Source organism: Pseudopodoces humilis, chromosome 24, assembly GCF_049639895.1.
Source record: "Pseudopodoces humilis isolate 2021_Gansu_Grassland_sample_001 chromosome 24, ASM4963989v1, whole genome shotgun sequence".
NCBI classification, from domain to species: domain Eukaryota; kingdom Metazoa; phylum Chordata; class Aves; order Passeriformes; family Paridae; genus Pseudopodoces; species Pseudopodoces humilis.
Window position 1 is genome coordinate 3043526 of NC_142223.1, and position 18242 is coordinate 3061767.

At 42.4% G+C, this 18242-nt stretch overlaps 1 protein-coding gene across 2 annotated transcripts in view; it reads left to right on the forward strand.

Annotated features, from left to right (window-relative positions):
- The window catches only part of PRDM2 (PR/SET domain 2), a 66327-nt gene that overhangs the window by 12259 nt on the left and 35826 nt on the right, over positions 1–18242 (forward strand). For both annotated transcript variants that reach the window (XM_005528315.3, XM_014257275.2), the window contains exons 3-6: positions 2171–2288; positions 2548–2651; positions 6346–6498; positions 11952–12078. In XM_005528315.3, the coding sequence (XP_005528372.2) occupies positions 2171–2288; positions 2548–2651; positions 6346–6498; positions 11952–12078 (502 nt within the window). The remainder of the gene's footprint in view (positions 1–2170; positions 2289–2547; positions 2652–6345; positions 6499–11951; positions 12079–18242) is intronic.

Genomic DNA, 18242 nt, shown 5'->3' on the forward strand with positions numbered 1-18242 from the left:
ATAGTGTTTTGTTAATTTTAAGTGTGTAATGGGGAGCAGGTTGTTTTATGACAAGTGTAAGTAGTAATAGTATGGATAATATTATAAGAATAATATTGAACCTTGGAGGCTCCATAGAATGGAACTAATCACTTACTAGACCGTAAATAATTTATTAGCTTTATATTGCCTATCAAACTTTAATATAAAAATATCTTCTTGTATTAATTATAAGCTGTTGGCTAAAGTTCTGAGTTGTTACTTGATGCAGGAAATGTGAGTAACATTTATGATACTGGAATAATTACTATTAAAACCCTTTTATTCTCTTTAAAAGCTGCTTTTAGTTTAATCTCTTTGTTGCAGAGCAGTAAACTTGACATGCACATACTTTCATCACCAAGAACTGTAGTGACAGGACAAGGGGGAATGGCTCCACGCTGGCAGAGAGCAGGTTTACATTGGCTGGGAGGGTGCTGAGGCCCTGGCACAGGGTGCCCAGAGCAGCTGGGGCTGCCTCTGGATCCCTGGAAGTGTCCAAGGCCAGGCTGGACAGGGCTTGGAGCAGCCTGGGATGGTGGAAGGTGTCCCTGGCCATGGCACTGGATGGCCTGGAAAGATTCCCTTGAGGGGCATCCTCGCTCCAGGGAGGAATCTGCACACACTCAAGAAGGGGTGTGTCAGGAGGGGCGTGTCAGGAGGGGTGTGTCAGAAGGGGCGTGTCAGGAGGGGCGTGTCAAGATGGGTGTGTCAGGATGGGTGTGTCAGAAGGGGTGTGTCAGGATGGGTGTGATAGAAGGGGTGTGTCAGGATGGGTGTGTCAGAAGGGGTGTGACAGGATGGGTGTGATAGAAGGGGTGTGTCAGGATGGGTGTGATAGAAGGGGTGTGTCAGAAGGGGTGTGTCAGGAGGGGTGTGACAGGATGGGTGTGATAGAAGGGGTGTGTCAGGAGGGGTGTGTCAGGAGGGGTGTGTCAGAAGGGGTGTGTCAGGAGGGGTGTGTCAGAAGGGGTGTGTCAGAAGAGGTGTGTCAGGATGGGTGTGATAGAAGGGGTGTGTCAGAAGAGGTGTGTCAGAAGGGGTGTGTCAGAAGGGGTGTGTCAGGATGGGTATGTCAGGATGGGTGTGATAGAAGGGGTGTGTCAGAAGGGGTGTGTCAGAAGGGGTGTGACAGGATGGGTGTGATAGAAGGGGTGTGTCAGGAGGGGTGTGTCAGAAGGGGTGTGTCAGGAGGGGCATGTCAGGATGGGTGTGTCAGGAGGGGTGTGTCAGGATGGGTGTGATAGAAGGGGTGTGTCAGGAGGGGTGTGTCAGAAGGGGTGTGTCAGGAGGGGCATGTCAGGATGGGTGTGTCAGGAGGGGTGTGTCAGGATGGGTGTGATAGGAGGGGTGTGTCAGGAGGGGTGTGTCAGAAGAGCTGTTCAAAAGTTGGCCTTGGCTTTTCCAGGATGGAGTGCTGGACTGTCAATCAGGTGTCCCCAGGCAGCTGTGCCAGCTGAGCAGCTTTTGGCAGGTTATCACTTCTCTGTTCCTTCATCGGGTGTTTTGTCAGCCCTGCCACATCTTCTCCTCATCCTCAGGATGTTTAACTTGGGGATTGATGAGTCTGCCTGGTTTTAGCATTATTCAGCACCAGAAGCAGCGTGACCCCACCCCCCTCCATTCCCCACCACAGCTTTGCAAATAGGGCATTGTCTTACCCAGTTCCAGGCTGGGCATCTTGCTAGCTGTGGCAGTGGATGGTGTATCCCAAGTGCAGGTTCTCCTGTCTGCACTGGTTAATTTACTGCAACATACTCACTTCAGTCAGCAGAGCAAGTAACTTCAGATTTTTTAACTGTATGCACTTCTTGGAACTTTGAGTTTGGTTTTCTAGTGAAGGTGCTTTTTAGCCTTTCTCACAAGGGGCATTTTGCCACATAAGGCAAGAGGAGAAACTATTTTAGATTGGTTTTGAGGGACTGATTAGGTTGAGTATGCCTGGAAGTCATTCTTCGAAAAAGGGAAATAAATAATTGCTAATATATGTGAAATTATCACATATAATTATCACATAAAATAATCCTCAGTGTGGTGAGTTTGGGAATTTTACTTTAATTGCAAGTCAGAAGGTTTTGAAGTTCATGTGGGTTGATCCCCTGTTTTGTAGTCAGTTTTGCCTGTTAATGGTGGTTGGCTTTTTGACTTGTAGAACACAACTGACGCCCCTGTTGCTGTGGAGACCTTGGATGATGTTCCTGAGCACGTGCTTAGGGGCCTTCCTGAGGACGTGAGGCTCTTCCCATCTGCTGTTGACAAGACTCGGCTTGGTGAGTGCTACAACTGTGAAAGGAGAATGAAGATTTTTGCAGTAGCTCATATAAATTGGAGTTTCTGTGAAAGCCACAGTGCAGGAGGACACAGATGATGTCTGGTGTATTTGTCTGAAATAATTCCTCTTGGGAAGAGTGGACAGCTTCACAATTCAAAACAGAGACATGTAATGATCTTAAGAAATATGAATTTTGAGTAGAAGATTTGCTTGGAGTAACTTAGATTAGTTTTAACTCCTGATACTTGTCTCCTCAGGTGTCTGGGCAACAAAGTCAATTTTGAAAGGCAAGAAATTTGGACCATTTGTTGGTGATAAGAAAAAAAGATCTCAAGTTAAGAGCAATGTGTACATGTGGGAGGTAAGAAACAGCTTGTAAATGGAAAAATGTGCCTGTCATCAGGTCAATATTTTGTATTTAGCCTTTACTTTTTCCAGATATTTTGGAAATAAACTTGACGAAAGGTAATTGCCATCTATTACTGCCATTACTTATGGTTATTTATAGACACTTGGTTGAACAACTAATTCTGAATTACAAAGCTTTATAAACCATTGGCATTGTTTGAAATTGCTGTGTGGATCACAGCTGTCCTTAAGAGTCTGTTGCTGATCTTTGCTTTGTTGAATTGAAGCCTGAGTGCAACTCAGTGCTGTCAACTGCTTATGAAATTAGGGAAATGAGGAGGATATGGATATAATAGTTAGCAATAAGGAAGCCACATCACTCCTCCTCATTTAGCTCTTTGAAAACCAGCTTTTGGAGTTTTTGTAAGATTTCTCGAGTGCTCCAATATTTCTTGTGCTGGGCTTGTCTTGAAGCAAGTGTTGTCTGGGCACCTGAACAGCTCTAGAAGCTCCACTGGTAGTCAGGAGACCTTGGATATTATGCAGATTTCAAAATGTAGATATCATAATCTGGGGCTAAATCCCATCTACAGTGTCTTTTAAGGCAGTCTATAACCAATTCCAAAGACTGACAAACACAGGACATGGTTTTAGTGAAGTGAATAGTCAAGGAGAGGAGGGGTGGAGGAACTGTGGCATAGAATGTTCTGGAACATGGATTTTTAGGCTAAAGACACTGATAATGGTCATCCATCCTTCTGTCCCCTTGCTTGCAAAAATGGAACTGCCTAAAACACTAAAAGCATGTACAGAGCTTTGAGTTAACCTCTATCAGAGGAATTGATCTAGGACATTCTCATAAATGCAAATTACCCTTTAGAAAAGCAATACAGTTTTCAAGTATAATGTTAATTGCACTGCGCTCATGCTATCACAAACTCCACTGCATAAGGTATCTCAGTTTTGATCTGTTACAGGAACATTTGGTGAGATTGAATCTGTCAAGTAAATTATTGACCTTACAGTTGTATTTCTCAGTGCTGGATGCTGAGTGTTCATGTGGATATTTTTTCAGCTTGTGTTGAGAAATGATAGTTGCAAGCCAGCTGTTTCAGAGTTTCCTGGTTTGCAATGCAGGTGAAAAATGGGAACCCTTGTTAGATTCCAGAGTAATTGTGTGTTGCTTTAATGGTGATTTTAGAGTTAGTTAAAAAGCAGCTAAAATGAGACTGCAGCAGTTGGTCCCATATGCTGATCCTTGAAACCAGTCCAGAATCTCAAATGTTAGAAAATATGGTTTGTAGAAGGATGGTGGCGTGTAGGAGCAGTTCAATATGTGGACACTCAGCTTGGGGAAGAACCTTTTCCACGAGAGTTCCATTTGCATCTTTAGTCAAATTAATCTGAATAAAAAATAAGGCTTCTAAAACTGGCATCTCCAGTCAATTTTAATGATTTTGAGCTATCATACCAGAGGCTCATTGTGAAAAAGATAAGTTGTGTGTCTCAGTATATGCCTCTGGTGTCAGAAGAGAGAACATATTTTCCTTTTCTACCGGTGAAAAGCCACATTTGGGAAAATGAGAGCAAGTGTCTGAAAAGGGAGGGAAATGCTGGTTTGGAATGACTGGCACAGCTGTGCTGAGTGGGTTTTATTGTGGGTACAGGAATCACTTAAAGTCACAATGTTATGGAGAGGAGTTGGAGCTATTTTCTTTCTCACAGTGCACAAGACCTTTAAACAATATTCTGTAAATTAGACTGTAATAGTCTGTGAACGAGAAAAGCAATAAAGTATTTTGCTTTGGTGGAAAACCCATAATAAAGTAATATAAAAACATAGTAGGGTTATATATATTAAACTAATCAGTAATTACATTTAGACTCTCCCACAGCATTCTTTGGCTCTTCTTTTCCATTTTAACCAAAATAATTGCTTTTGCAGTGTCACCTGGGATGCTGTTTATGCTTTCATATTGCAAGGGCTGGGTGTGCTGGTGAACATTCTTTCAAAAGTCAGCTGATGAAATCCATGCTGAAATAGTTTAAGGGAGATATTTTCTGTTTACTTGGAAAGAAACTAAGATGGTTGTATATTTATTAAAACTTGAATTTTATTGATAAAATTCTATTTCATTAAATCAACAGTGTTATCATCACAAAAAAAATTGAGTTTATTAAGTAGGTGTTTTTCTAAGCTGTTATAGAAGTGTATGTAAGATTGAAAATGGAGAACAGTTTGACAAGCCTTGGAATTATTTGTAAAGTATCAGAAAATAAAAAGCTACTCTTCTAGAAAAACAGAAAAGGAAAAATTCCCACTGATAGCTCTTCTTATAGGCATCTAAGATGGATGATAAGAGAGAGGGAGAAGCATAATATCTTGAAAGAGAAGCAGAGTCACCTGTCATCAGAAAATAGTGAAGATGTCAGTCCCCTTCTTGCTTTACTGCAAGTTGTCTGGAAATGTAAAGCAAGAGTGTCAGCCTTTTCTCCAGGAACAGAAACCAAAGAATTTACACAGCATCTTGGAACATGCAGAATTTTATTGACATGGTCAATGTTTTTTAAAGTGATCACAAGATTTCTGAAAGGTTAAAATGTTCTTTTGTACCCTAGAAAAAGATTAAATATGAAGAATGCTTTCCCATATCTTTCGAAATAAAGCAAATGCTTCTAGCTTCTATATAGTTACTTTTTCCAATTCATCAGATGGTAAAAGTAAAGCTCTGTGGCCTTCATATCTTAAAATCACTCAGTTTATGAGTTGCAGAATCCAGAGTATCATTTCAGGTTTGCCAAACTGAAAAGAAAGTGTAAAATGTTTTAAGGCTTTCGGCTTCTGAGCCCAGAGCCTTCAGAGATGGGATTGCAGGCCACGGGTGGGTTTTGTTCCAGTTGTAGCAGTTTCTCTAAAAGGTTGCAGGAGAGCAGCACCAGCACAGCCCTGGCTGTGTTGTCTCAGGGTCTGGGTGGTGCTGGGTGCCCTGTGTGGCTGTGGAATGCAGTGGTGCAGTGTGTGGCTGTGGAATGCAGTGGTGCAGTGGTGCTGTCTGTGGCTGTGGAATGCAGTGTTGCAGTGGTGCTGTGAGTGGTGTGGAACGTAGTAGTGCAGTGGTGCAGTGTTGCAGTGGTGCTGTGAGTGGTGTGGAATGCAGTGTAGCAGCGTTGCAGTGTGTGGTGTGGAATGCAGTGTAGCAGTGTTGCAGTGTGTGGTGTGGAATGCAGTGTAGCAGCGTTGCAGTGTGTGGTGTGGAATGCAGTGTAGCAGTGTTGCAGTGTGTGGTGTGGAATGCAGTGTAGCAGTGTTGCAGTGTGTGGTGTGGAATGCAGTGTAGCAGCGTTGCAGTGGTGCTGTGTGTGGTGTGGAACGCAGTGGTGCTGTGTGTGGCTGTGGAATGCAGTGTAGCAGCGTTGCAGTGTGTGGTGTGGAATGCAGTGTAGCAGCGTTGCAGTGGTGCAGTGTGTGGTGTGGAACGCAGTGGTGCTGTGTGTGGCTGTGGAATGCAGTGCTGCAGTGTTGCAGTGGTGCTGTGTGTGGTGTGGAACGCAGTGGTGCTGTGTGTGGCTGTGGAATGCAGTGCTGCAGTGTTGCAGTGGTGCTGTGTGTGATGTGGAACGCAGTGGTGCGGTGTGTGGCTGTGGAATGCAGTGCTGCAGCGTTGCAGTGCTGCAGTGGTGCTGTGAGCCTCTGCTGTCTCTCTCAGGTGTATTACCCCAACCTGGGCTGGATGTGTGTGGATGCCACTGACCCAGAGAAGGGCAACTGGCTGCGCTACATAAACTGGGCCCGCTCAGGGAAGGAGCAGAACCTCTTTCCTCTGGAGATCAACAGGACCATTTACTACAAGAGTTTAAAGGTATCACTGGCTGAACAGCTGCTACTTTGTTTTCTTTTATTGTTAATACTTCTTATTCTGCTTGATAAAGAACTTTTTTCTCACTATTTATATTAAACGGAGCTTGAAACATTTTATGAAACATATTTAAAACGCTGCAAATGATACACATCATTGGTAAAAATTTTTATCTGCCAATATGGTTGACATTACTGTTAAACTACAGGATGTTTAAACACTAAGTCTATCTTGCTGGGTAATGATTTGCTGTAGCAGCAAATTTGATAGAAACTAGAATGAAAAACTACGGAGTATATGAAATAAATGTTTTTCCATTTTTGTAGATACCAAGACTCTTTCTGCTGAGGATATTTTTACAGTAATCAGTTATTTTTATGGTCTGTGCATTGCTTGACAAAGTTTGGATGTCAAGACACTTTTAAGGGTAGCTCTATGAAACTATTTCTCATGGTTTTATACCATTTCAGTTTTGTTCATGGGGATGAGGGGGAGGCAGGGAAAAGGATGTCATTCCTGGAGCATTTTATCTCCCAAATCAAGAAAAAAAATGGTTTAACTATAATGGTGGAGCATGTTAGATTAAGAATATTGTGGCTCTAAAGTATTTCTTGAATCCCTGATCAAGACCTCCTAGCAGTGAGTGTGTGTGGCTTGACTTAGTTTTTATTTAAAATATTTTTGGGTGTTTGGGGTATATGTAGTTTTGGTTTTGCACTGTTGCTCTTCCTTCCATTTCCTTGTGAGGCCAACAATATCTGTAAGTAACTGGTATTTGCTTAATAAAAGAGTGAGTTGTTCCCATGCAGTTTTGAAGTTTATGGGGCAGTACAGAAGTAGGTAAATGTATATTTTAAATCACTCAAGTTAGATTGAAGAAACCTTCTAAACATTTTGTGAATTTTGTAATGTCATTCAGAGGTTCACTATGGCCAGCCAGACTATTGTCTTCTCTGCAGGGTTTATTCACAGGAGCAGGCTCCCAACATGACTCTGTAGCCAGCCTTGATTTCTCTAGATGCTTTATCTTGGATTTCCTCTGTGTTTGCCAACTTATTAATGTAGGTGTGCTTTTGGAGTCACTCTGACATTTTAAATTTTTCATTGAATCTTTTCTGCACAAGTTTCAGTCCTGACAGAGACAAGCATTCACATATTTAAAATTTGTTTATTTGGTGGATGATAATGCACTTTGGAAAATAATTGTACTGCTAAAAGAGGCTGAGCACTGCTGGCAGAATAACAGATTCTTTGTCTCAGCACTGGAATATCCTTTTGTTCTTTTGTCTGTTGTCTCTTGCTACTTGATAAATTTTATCCCAGTCACACCTTACTGCTGAGACAAAAGAAGGCATGTAATAAAGAACATCTTAAATGTCCTTATCTTTGCATATAATGTTAGGATCTCTACACTGCCATTTCAAACCTGCTGTAAATTTACAAGCCCAGGTATGAACACATGGTTCTTTCCTGATCTTTACCATAATTCATAAATTTAGGGGAATTCCACTTGCTGACAAATAAACAGCACAGGTTTTATTTACCCCCAGAGGAGAATTCAGGTGGCTTGTGTGGAATTTTGTTCTGCTTTACCTTGAAGAACTGGAAGTATAGTCTTGGGGTCTTATTTTTCCCAAGGTTTCCTTAATCTTTTTTGTAGGTTTTTAATTTTTAAGTTAAACAGGCTGATTTCCAAGCCTCATTGCTGAGATAACGAAGCCCAAATTTGCTTGGTGTGGAACCACCTCAGAACTGTAGAGCTTTAACTTCCCTGTTCCCTGCTCTCAATGAATAAAGAATAAAAAATTTGTGAGTGTGCACAAGCAAATGTTTTTCTCTTCCATCTTCTCTTCATCTTTACTAAAAGGCTGAGGGTATTTGTAAGCTGCTTTGCATCTGCCTTCCCAGGATGCCTGTGTGAGAGCTGTGATATGGCAGGGGAACAGCTTAAACTCGTGATGCTGTTGCAGCTCTTCTCCTCTGCTCGCTGTGTAGTGTCATTCTGCACACAGGACAAAACCTGAATTCTAGAAAAAGTAAAATACAGTGAAAACTCAGTTTAAAAGATCTTCTGAAGAAGCTTAGCTAAGAAACTCCCTGATCAAAATGAAATTAATTTGCTTGTGGAAGACTCTTTTGCCCAACAGGTTTATAACACCTGTTACGTAGGAGAGAGCAACGTAACGTTGGCTTATAGATGTGAAAGATTCACACAAGTGTCAGACTGTTCACTTTGGTTATGTTTGGTGAGATGAGGCCACACCCAGGTGCAGAAGCACAATTTCACAGTAAAATGCAGTGTCTGTGGTGAAAAATAGCTACTGTGATGAGGCTGGGCAGGCAAATGCCTATCTCAGTCTGTACAAGACACATTAGAGTGCTTGAACATGCACAATTAATTGATTTTTAGGCAATCTGTGCTAGAATCTCTTAGATTACTTAGGTTAGGTTAATAACTTGTTAGGATATTACTCTTGAAAATAACAAATTTCAAACCTACTGTAAACCTTTTGAACAGAAAATAGTCGGATTAAGAATAGTTAAATGTTGCAGTTAAAACAAAAAGCACAAAAAAGTCTGTGGGAGTTATTAACCTTACAAGCCTTCCCAAAATTCTTACCTTTTTTAGCCAGGCTGTCCCAGCCTGACACTGCTACACCAAGGATCTGTAGGGAATAGTTTGGAGGAGGCTGAGGTTTGGAGTTGTTACTAGAGGGTGTCACGAGGATGAGTGGTGGTACAAGTGGCACTTGCTCAGTGTAGTACTCTCATACTGCTACTGAGGGAGCAGCTTTAATTGTCTGGTTTTGAAGCTGCTGCTGCTGCATCTCATTTTAGAAGTACAAGGTTAGAGGGCTTAATTTAGATTCTAGAGCAGTCACAATAAAACTAAATTCATCAAGTTGAAGGTTAGCTCCAGCCATGCAGCCAGCAAATTACATGCTCGTTACCACCCTGTGTTTGCATTGCCTGGAACCTCATCCAGATCTTTGCTCTGGCTTTGTATATTTTTTAGATGATAAGGGGTTTTTTGCATCAGACAGCTCTGCTGTGTTCCTTGTTGCTCACCAGCTCCAAGGCCATGCAAATAACTTTGCCACTATTTATCCTATCAGGCCTCTGGAACTCAAGGAAGCCAAGCCATAGGCTTTGTTTATGTTATAACTTTACTCTTCCCTTAATTGTTGGGATCTTGCACCTCTTGTTGTTCCAGTGTCTGGGGGTATGATGATAATTATCACCTTTATCGTGTGCTGTGAGACCCACTAAAAAATGGGCTGTGGAAGAAAGAAATCCTACTTTTCTTGATACAAAATTCCCCTTTGGCTTCAGACTGGAGAAAACAGTCTGAGGACACCCTTTGCTCTGTAATGATTGAAAATAGGATCTGGTCTCCACCTGCCCCATGTTCATTAAGCTCTGAAAGAGGGGAATTAAAATTAAGGCATTTAAATTTTTCTTGGTTTTGAGTAAAATGCTTCAGGAAATGGAGAAACAATGCGGAAGATTTAAAAAGTAAGTTAAAATCTTTAGTCTGCCAACTTGGGGACTTACTAGGTAGAGTCTGATATTTTAAGGAGTATGTGGAATGAACTGATCAATAGAGTTTCTTTTGTTGGCAGTGCTGGGAGTGTGAGTAGCATTTGCAGTGATGCCCATTTACCTAATTTAGTCAGTGATATTTTCTTTTTTTAAAATTTGATTAAAAAGAATAGAAATAATCAATTTGGAATGGCAAGCAAACCTTTGATTTTTGTGATGAAGTGAATTTTTTAAACATGTTTTAATTATCTGTATTCTCAGTAACCCACTGCAACAATTTTTTCCTGGATCTTTAGATTTTCTTCTAGATCCCAGCTGTAGTGGCTGCCTGAGCAGTAACTTATTATTAGTAGTAGTATAATTAATTAATGTTATTTAATGCTTTCTATAAGGTAAGTTTGTCCGTACCTGGCTGTTCTCTGAAGAGAATTAACAGTAAATATCCATAGAAGTGAGCTCTGTGATTTAAATCAGTGTCACTACTCGAGGCAAACCACAATTTGGGACATTACAGCTGGAAGATTCATGCCAAAAATAATAATAATAACAACTGTTTATTAATTATTAATACAAGGACAATATTAATAATTAACTATTTAACTGTACTAATGTTAACTATAGCTATATTAATAATATCTCAGTTGTCAGGATCTGTATGATGGGCCAAGGAGCAATGGATACAAATAGAAAGAGAGGAAATTTTGGTTTGATGATAGGAAATTCTTCCCTGTGAGGGTGGGGAGGCCCTGGCACAGTTTTCCCAAAGAAGCTGTGGCTGCTCCATCCCTGGAAGTGTCCAAGGCCAGGTTGGACAGGGCTTGGAGCACCCTGGGATAGTGGAAGGTGTCCCTGCTTCTGTTTTTTTGATTTTTCAGGATTTTTGTGATTTTTAGTTTTTTTGTTCTGATTTTGTCTCTTTTTTTGTGACTTCTTTCTGTTCTTTATTTTTGCCATTTTTAGGGATTATCTTTTCTTTCGGTCTTTTTACAGTATTTGTTTGGCCTTTTCTTGTCACTTCTATGGGGTTTTTCTATGTTTTATTGGGAATATTTTGGGGGTGATTTTTTTTAATGATTTTTTTATGGTTAGAGGGTTGTGTGTGTGTTACAGTCCATGTGGAGGGTTTTGGGGGTGATTTTGGGGTGGTTTGGGGATATTTTGTGTGTGTGTCTGTTACAGAAGGAGGTTTTAGGGTTGCTTTTAGGGTGTTCTTGGGTTGTTTTTGGGGTGTTTTTGGGCTGTTGTGTGTGTGTTAGAGTCCGTGAGGAGGTTTTTGGGGTGTTTTGGGGCTGTTGTGTGTGTGTTACAGTCGGTGAAGAGGTTTTTGGGGTGTTTTTGGGGTGTTTTGGGGCTGTTGTGTGTGTGTTACAGTCCGTGAGGAGGTTTTTGGGGTGGTTTAGGGGTGTTTTGGGGCTGTTGTGTATGTGTTACAGTCGGTGAGGAGGTTTTTGGGGTGTTTTTGGGCTGTTGTGTGTGTGTTACAATTGGTGAGGAGATTTTTGGGGTGTTTTTGGGGTGTTTTGGGGCTGTTGTGTGTGTGTTACAGACCGTGAGGAGGTTTTTGGGGTGGTTTTGGGCTGTTGTGTATGTGTTACAGTCGGTGAGGAGGTTTTAGGGGTGTTTTTGGGGTGTTTTTGAGCTGTGTGTGTGTGTTACAGTCCGTGAGGAGGTTTTTGGGGCGGTTTTGGGCTGGTTTTGGGCTGGTTTTGGGCTGGTTTTGGGCTGTTGTGTGTGACCGGCGCGGTTCGGGGGCGGGCCGCTCGGTGCTGCGCCCTCCGCCCGGCAGGGGGCGCGCGGGGCGGCGCCCTCGAGGCTCGGCGGGGGCAGCGCCGTGGGCGCCGCCGCGGCCGCTCCCCGCCCCGCCAACAACGCGCGCTCTGATTGGCCGCTTTCCCTGTGTTGTGTCCCGGCAGCCAATCGCGGCGGGCGAGGAGCTGTTGGTGTGGTACAATGGCGAGGACGACCCGGCGATAGCGGCCGCGATCGAGGAGGAGCGAGCGAGCGCCCGCAGCCGCCGGCACTCCCCGAAGGCCCGCAGAGGTACGGACCGGACCGGCCCCGCCACCGCCAGCGCGCGGGGCAGCCCCTCCTGCGGGCGCCGTGACCTTCCGCAACCCGGGAGAGGAGGGAGGGAAGGGCCCGGCCCGGCCGGCGGCGCCGCGGGCGGAACGTGGAAGTTGTGGCTGGAAAAGTTGGGAGAGGCGGCGGGAGCGGCGCGGGAAGGGGGAATGTCCCGCTCCGCCGGCCGGACACGCGGGGCCGCGGCAGCCGCAGCCATCCCGAGTGGGGCGGGGGCCGAGCCCGCGGCAGCCGCGATCCCTCCTCAGGAAAGGGAGCTGAGCCCGGGGCCGCCCCGATCCTCCTCGGGAGAGGGAGCGGAGCCCGGGGCCGCCCCGATCCTCCTCGGGAGAGGGAGCGGAGCCCGGGGCCGCCCCGATCCTCCTCGGGAGAGGGGGCGGGGCCCGGGGCCGCCCCCATCCTCCTCGGGAAAGGGAGCGGAGCCCGGGGCCGCCCCGATCCTCCTCGGGAAAGGGAGGGGAGCCCGGGGCCGCCCCGATCTCTCCCTGGGAAGAGGAGGCTGAGCCAGGGGCCGTCCCGATCTCTCCTTGGGCAGCGGGAGCGGAGCCCGGGGCCGCCGGGATCCTTTGGGAAGGGGTGGCTGAGCCCGGGGTTGGGGGTACGTCAGTCGAGCCAAATGAAGAATCCCGGTCCTGTTATTTCTCTGCGGTTTTTAATTTCTTGTTGTTTCTAGGCCGGTTTTTTGGTTGTGGAATTTCACAGGCGGTGGGAATGGCTGCTCCTGGCTGACTTCGGCCGAGGAGGGAGGGTGGGACAGAGTTTCGGGTGGTATAAACGCATTATTCTCTCTGTGAATATGTATGTCAGACCAGACATCCATTATTTTTTCCATGACTAATTCAGCAGGAGGGTTTTTTAGAGTGCGTGTGCCTCCACGCGTGGCCTTACATAACTGACATTTTGACTAACGTTTTAGGCCAAAATCACAATAAAGCCTTTAGTTACAGGGAGTAGATATAAAAGGGAAAAATTCACAGTTGTAGCACAGATGTATCCATTCGTCTTGCATGGGAATATGTACATTTTGGTGTTCTCTGGAGGTTACAAATGAACCAAAGAAAGATAATATTTTAAGCAGCATCATTATAATATTTTAAACATAAAATGTAGGGCCTGATCTCACAGGTAGTGCAGTTGACTGGAACTCACATTGGAAACAAGGTCAGATGTTGAAAACAGTTATTGTGTAAGTTTTTTGTTGGAGATTGAGGAGGGGGGACTATAGTGCAACAGTTATTTTGAATAGTGTTTCATAGGTAAAGCAAATACAAACTGAAATTCAAGCACCGAGTTTTATTTTATAATGAAAAGCATATTTAGCACGTATATAAGCAGCGCTTGGTAAATTACAGGCTGTATTATGTTTTTTTCTTAAATCTGCATTATCTTAGCACATGGAATTTGTGTGCCTATGATTTACCTGAAAGGCTAGAAAAACAACCTGCAAGAATTTGGTTATATGATAAATCAGAAAAGCCAGACAGAATAATTTCTAAGGTAATTTTTCTTGGCATAGAAGTTTGATTTGCATTCATGAAATTATAGGTAAAAATACCAGTAAGCTAATTTAGTTTCTAGGTTTTGATTTTGTGCTCTTTGGTAGGTTTTGTGTTTTAACTGTTATGGATGTTACTGATTTTGTAATTAGGAACAGTAAATCTTTTCCCCCTTTTTATAAACACAAGCTCCTTACTAAGGCTCACAATTACTGAATAAAAAACAAACCAGCAAAAAAACAACTTTGATGAAACATATTCATACATGAGATGAAACATCTCAAATGTTTCATATTGATGAAACATTTGAGAATAACCAAGAATAATCTATTTATGGAGTTATACTCCTGTCTCATAAAGCAGAAAGACCAAATTCTTAGTATTTAGTTGATTTGAATTCTTAAAGTTTCAGCTGTAAAATGGCAATGCAGTTCATTGGATATTTTGAAATTTCATAGTTTTATTTTTCACAGATTTCATTGGAATTTTATTTTACTCTGCATTTACTCTGTTATTTTAGTGTTTGTAGTAGCATCTGCTAATATTTATAAAAAGCAATCTTTTTACAAGAAATATACACTTTTTTCCTGCAGATTTGGTAGCACTAGCTGCAGTGAGGATTCCAGAATGGTTTCTGCTCATACCCCTGCTTTTGTAAATTCAGCTATATCCTTGGATGGGGAATCTTCTTAACCCTAGGCTTGAGGGGCTTGGGGAAATTAAGGAAATTATGATGAACATGATTGAAAAGTAATTAATTTAAAAAGAAATAGTTCTAGTTATACGATACAAAGGGATGGGAGGAGAAAGATTTTTGTGAATTAACTTGATGTGTGTGAAAAATTTGGGGTTAATATAGGGTAATATTTGAATTAAATAGCAATTTAAGAAACTTACTAGAGAGGAGCTCCTCCAGAGGGTTGTGAAATTTGAATTCATTAGTGAGCTAAACAGATCAATATTTTTTTTAAATTTTAATTTGGGCTATGTTGCACACTGTTGTCTTGCACATCGAGAATAAAATATAACCAGGTAAGAAATTCTAAATTCTAACAACTGTAAATGAGTGTGTCCTTTAGGAACACATTTTCCAGAAAAGTAAAGTGACAGTTTAATACCTTAGGAATGACTAGACAAGACGTTATTTGAGAGGTGTATTACGATTTAGTGATACAGACCATGTAGTTATTATATTAAGTAAAATAAATATCCTTTTGAATTTTTAATGCATCTTAGGTCTTATAGTTGAACAGTTAAGATATTTATCACTTGACAAGTAACCTGGTTCCTGCCATGTATGTAATGAACTCTTGACAGGTCAGAAGAGGTGATCATTTCACAGGTAATTAAAAATGGGCTGTTTTGCCCAATCAGTCGATGGAGGCTTTCATTGCTGTAACATGTGCACGTTGCAGGAGGAATCCTTTCTCTGAATGAATGACAGAATCCTCTCGTGTAAGTGAGACTGGGTCACCAGGAGAGGCAGAGCAGACTGAAGTTGTGAGGGGTGGGTGGGCCAGGAGCTGCCCAGGCCTGGGCAGACACAAAGCCCACACTGAACTGCTCGCCCTGACCTTGAGCTGCGCTGTTTGCCAGTGATCCCTGACACAAGGTCCATAATCTCCTTTGGAGTGTATGTGCCTGCCATTTCCTCCAGCTCCCCATATATTCCTCCTGGATATTTTTGGTTTTGTGTTCTGCATTCAAACTATGTTGTAGTCCCCAGGTGTTCGTGTTTGATGGCTCCTGCCTGGCTTGGCCATAGCTTTCCTTAGCTGCAATAAATCCTCTGCACCTTCCTTCTACCATGCATAGCTGCTCAGGAGTCCTGGAGGGAAAAGGCAGTTATTGCTTATTTATTTTCATACATTGGAACTCTGTGTCATGTTCCATGTGCATGTGAGGTTGAGAAAGAAATTTAATAGGATAACAGGGTATTGAGAGGGATGGGAATGCAACCCCCCAAAAAGGAAAACCTGGTGAACTTGGGTACCATCACAGATTCTTATCAGTCAAGCTGCTATCCCTGCCTTAACTACACAGTTCAGAGCCAGCAGCTGCCAGTGCATGGCCAACAATAGCTGAGATTAGGTTTTTTTGTTTCTTTTTCATTTTCTAAAATTTCATTTTTTTGTTGAACATTTATCATTGTTTCTCCCAGGTTTCAGTTAATGTGTTGCCTGCCAGTTTTGTAGGGAAATTTGCTCAATCAAATGCATTAGCACAAGATCTTTCGTTAATTCTCCTTCTAAGGAAATTGAAAAGAGAACAGCTTGGGTTCACTTCGCAAGTTGGGTTCATTTGTCCTTGAGAGAAGTAGTGTGGAATTTTTTTTGTCTCATCCAGGCCTCTCTTCCTTTGGGTATGACAGGAATAATTTGTAGCAGTGATCAGGAATAATTTGTAGCAGTGAGCAGTAACATCGACAGAGTGTTTCCTTCACAAAAAACACATGAGGCCTCTGGCTTTGGACTCTGTTTTTCTGAAAAAAAGTAACTTTTCAGTAGCTAAAGTATTTTTTTTTAAAGAAGAGAGATGGTGATTCAATGGGTAACTTGAAGATAAGCAGTGTTTTTATCAGGCTGTAATCTGCTTTAAGGTGCCGCATAGGCTCCAAAGTGTGATCAAACAAGGCTAAAATCTCATTTCTGTTACGGATTATGTGACAGATCAAAAGTCTGGTTTTGAAGGAAGAAAGATACTGATGTTCCTCAGGATGAAAGCTTGCCCTGCTACATGCTTGAGAGAAATACCTCTGAAATAGCCTTTTTTGGGGAGAGAAGAGGCCAGTGTTTTCTTTTTCCCGTGCTTGTTTGTGTCTCTGGAGGTGCTCTGGCCCTCACTGTGCTCCCCTCAGGCAGGCACGGAGCTCCTCAGCAGTGCTGAGCTGCCTCCCTGGGGGCTGCACTGCTGCTGTCAGGCTCTCAACAGGGGGAAAAGTCTTTAATTTCATTCTTCCAAAAGCATGTGCTGCATAATGCAGCTGGAGTGAGTTGTGAAACCAAATGATCTCTCAGCCACAGTTGTGTCAACTCCTAAAATATTTCTCCATTGTAGCGCAGGCAGAGCACCTGCATCGGGGTCACCTGTGTCATGGACAGCCCCTGGTGATTGTTCACTATGGTTTTAAAGTCTCAAACCATTGCTAATAAATCTTCTAAAGCTTTGTTACCTTAAATGGTTCTGTTACTAATGTTGCTGCTTCCCATAGTTCCTACTGGGTTTCAGGCAGAGCATGAGTTATAGGGATATTCATAATAACTAACACTGGCCCAGAGGCAGTGTGAGATGAAGGTGAGTGAATTAAGAATCAGTTTTTGGCTGTTAAAAATAATTATTGTGCCTTGGTTTATATCAGGCTGAATGCAAAGTGCAACTTCAAGCTTCTGCTTCCCACATCTAAACTCTGTCATCCTGAAAGTTACACTGCTTTTTCTCTTGTCTGAAAGTGTGGCTGTTGCTGAAACAGTGTCAAATTGCTGCTGGGGAACAGGAAAACATAGGGGATGAAGTAAGCAGGTTAAATTCTGTGATAGTAGAAATCCTTGCAGTTTTTCTTTTTTTTGTTAATAATTTCTCAGGAATTCTCATGTAGTTCCAAATAATTAGCTGTACTTGAGAGTGCCATAAATATGCATTCTGTTTATAAAAGGTAGGCCTTGGATTGCCATCTGGATGTCATCCCAAATGGAAATCATGGTCAAATGATGCCCTGATTGTCTGATTTTTTAAGTTATGCAAATTTATTAGGTTTCTACTTGGACTAAGTGTAAAAGGTTGTTTCTAAACAGTAAAGAGCTTGCAAGAAAAATGATTGTGTATGGGTTGGAATGTATCTTATAAAGGGATATGTAAATTGTACATTTGTAGCAAGGATATAATGAAATTATGTTGTTATCTAAAACTCAGATAGGAACTCAAGGCTTCAAAATTTCCTAACCAATGACCGGGAAAAGACTAGGGAGGAAGGAAGAAGTCATCAAGATCATCTGGAACAAAGGCTTCAAGTGGAATTTACTTTGATTACCCTAAATCACACTGATTTGCAAGAAGATTTATACAACTCCAGAAGCAGCATTTGGGATGTCAAGGGGCCGTATCTGTCATGGAAGCATCTGTCTGGAGAGTAATTCATACATTTGAGTTCTTCTAAGCAGTGCAAGTTTTCTTTTAACCCCCAAGTATGGGGGCCTTTGAAAGGGAGATTTGTATTACTTTAAATTCCCATCTTCACCTCTCCAGCAGTGCCCCCATTCCTAGAACAGCTGCTCTGTGCTTTCAGAACAGCCAAGTGAGACTGGTATCACTCATTCCAGCCTTGCTCCTGCTTATGGATTTAAGAATGGGAGAAAATAAGCCTTCATTTCAGGAATAAAAAAATAAATTACCTGTATCTAAGAAAATTGAAAAATTGAGCACTGAATTGCCTGTGTTGGGCCCTTAAAGTTTGTGTTTCTAAGTATAAACTTTTGGAAGTACTACAAGCACCTTGCACACACTGTTACTTTATCTCTGTGGGGTTTTTGTGTTTGACTTAAAATAACAATGTGGCCTTCATGGTTGTTAAAAGTTGTATTTCTAGCTACTAACTTAGTTCTGCTTACAGCAGATGTATATAGTTACCTAACA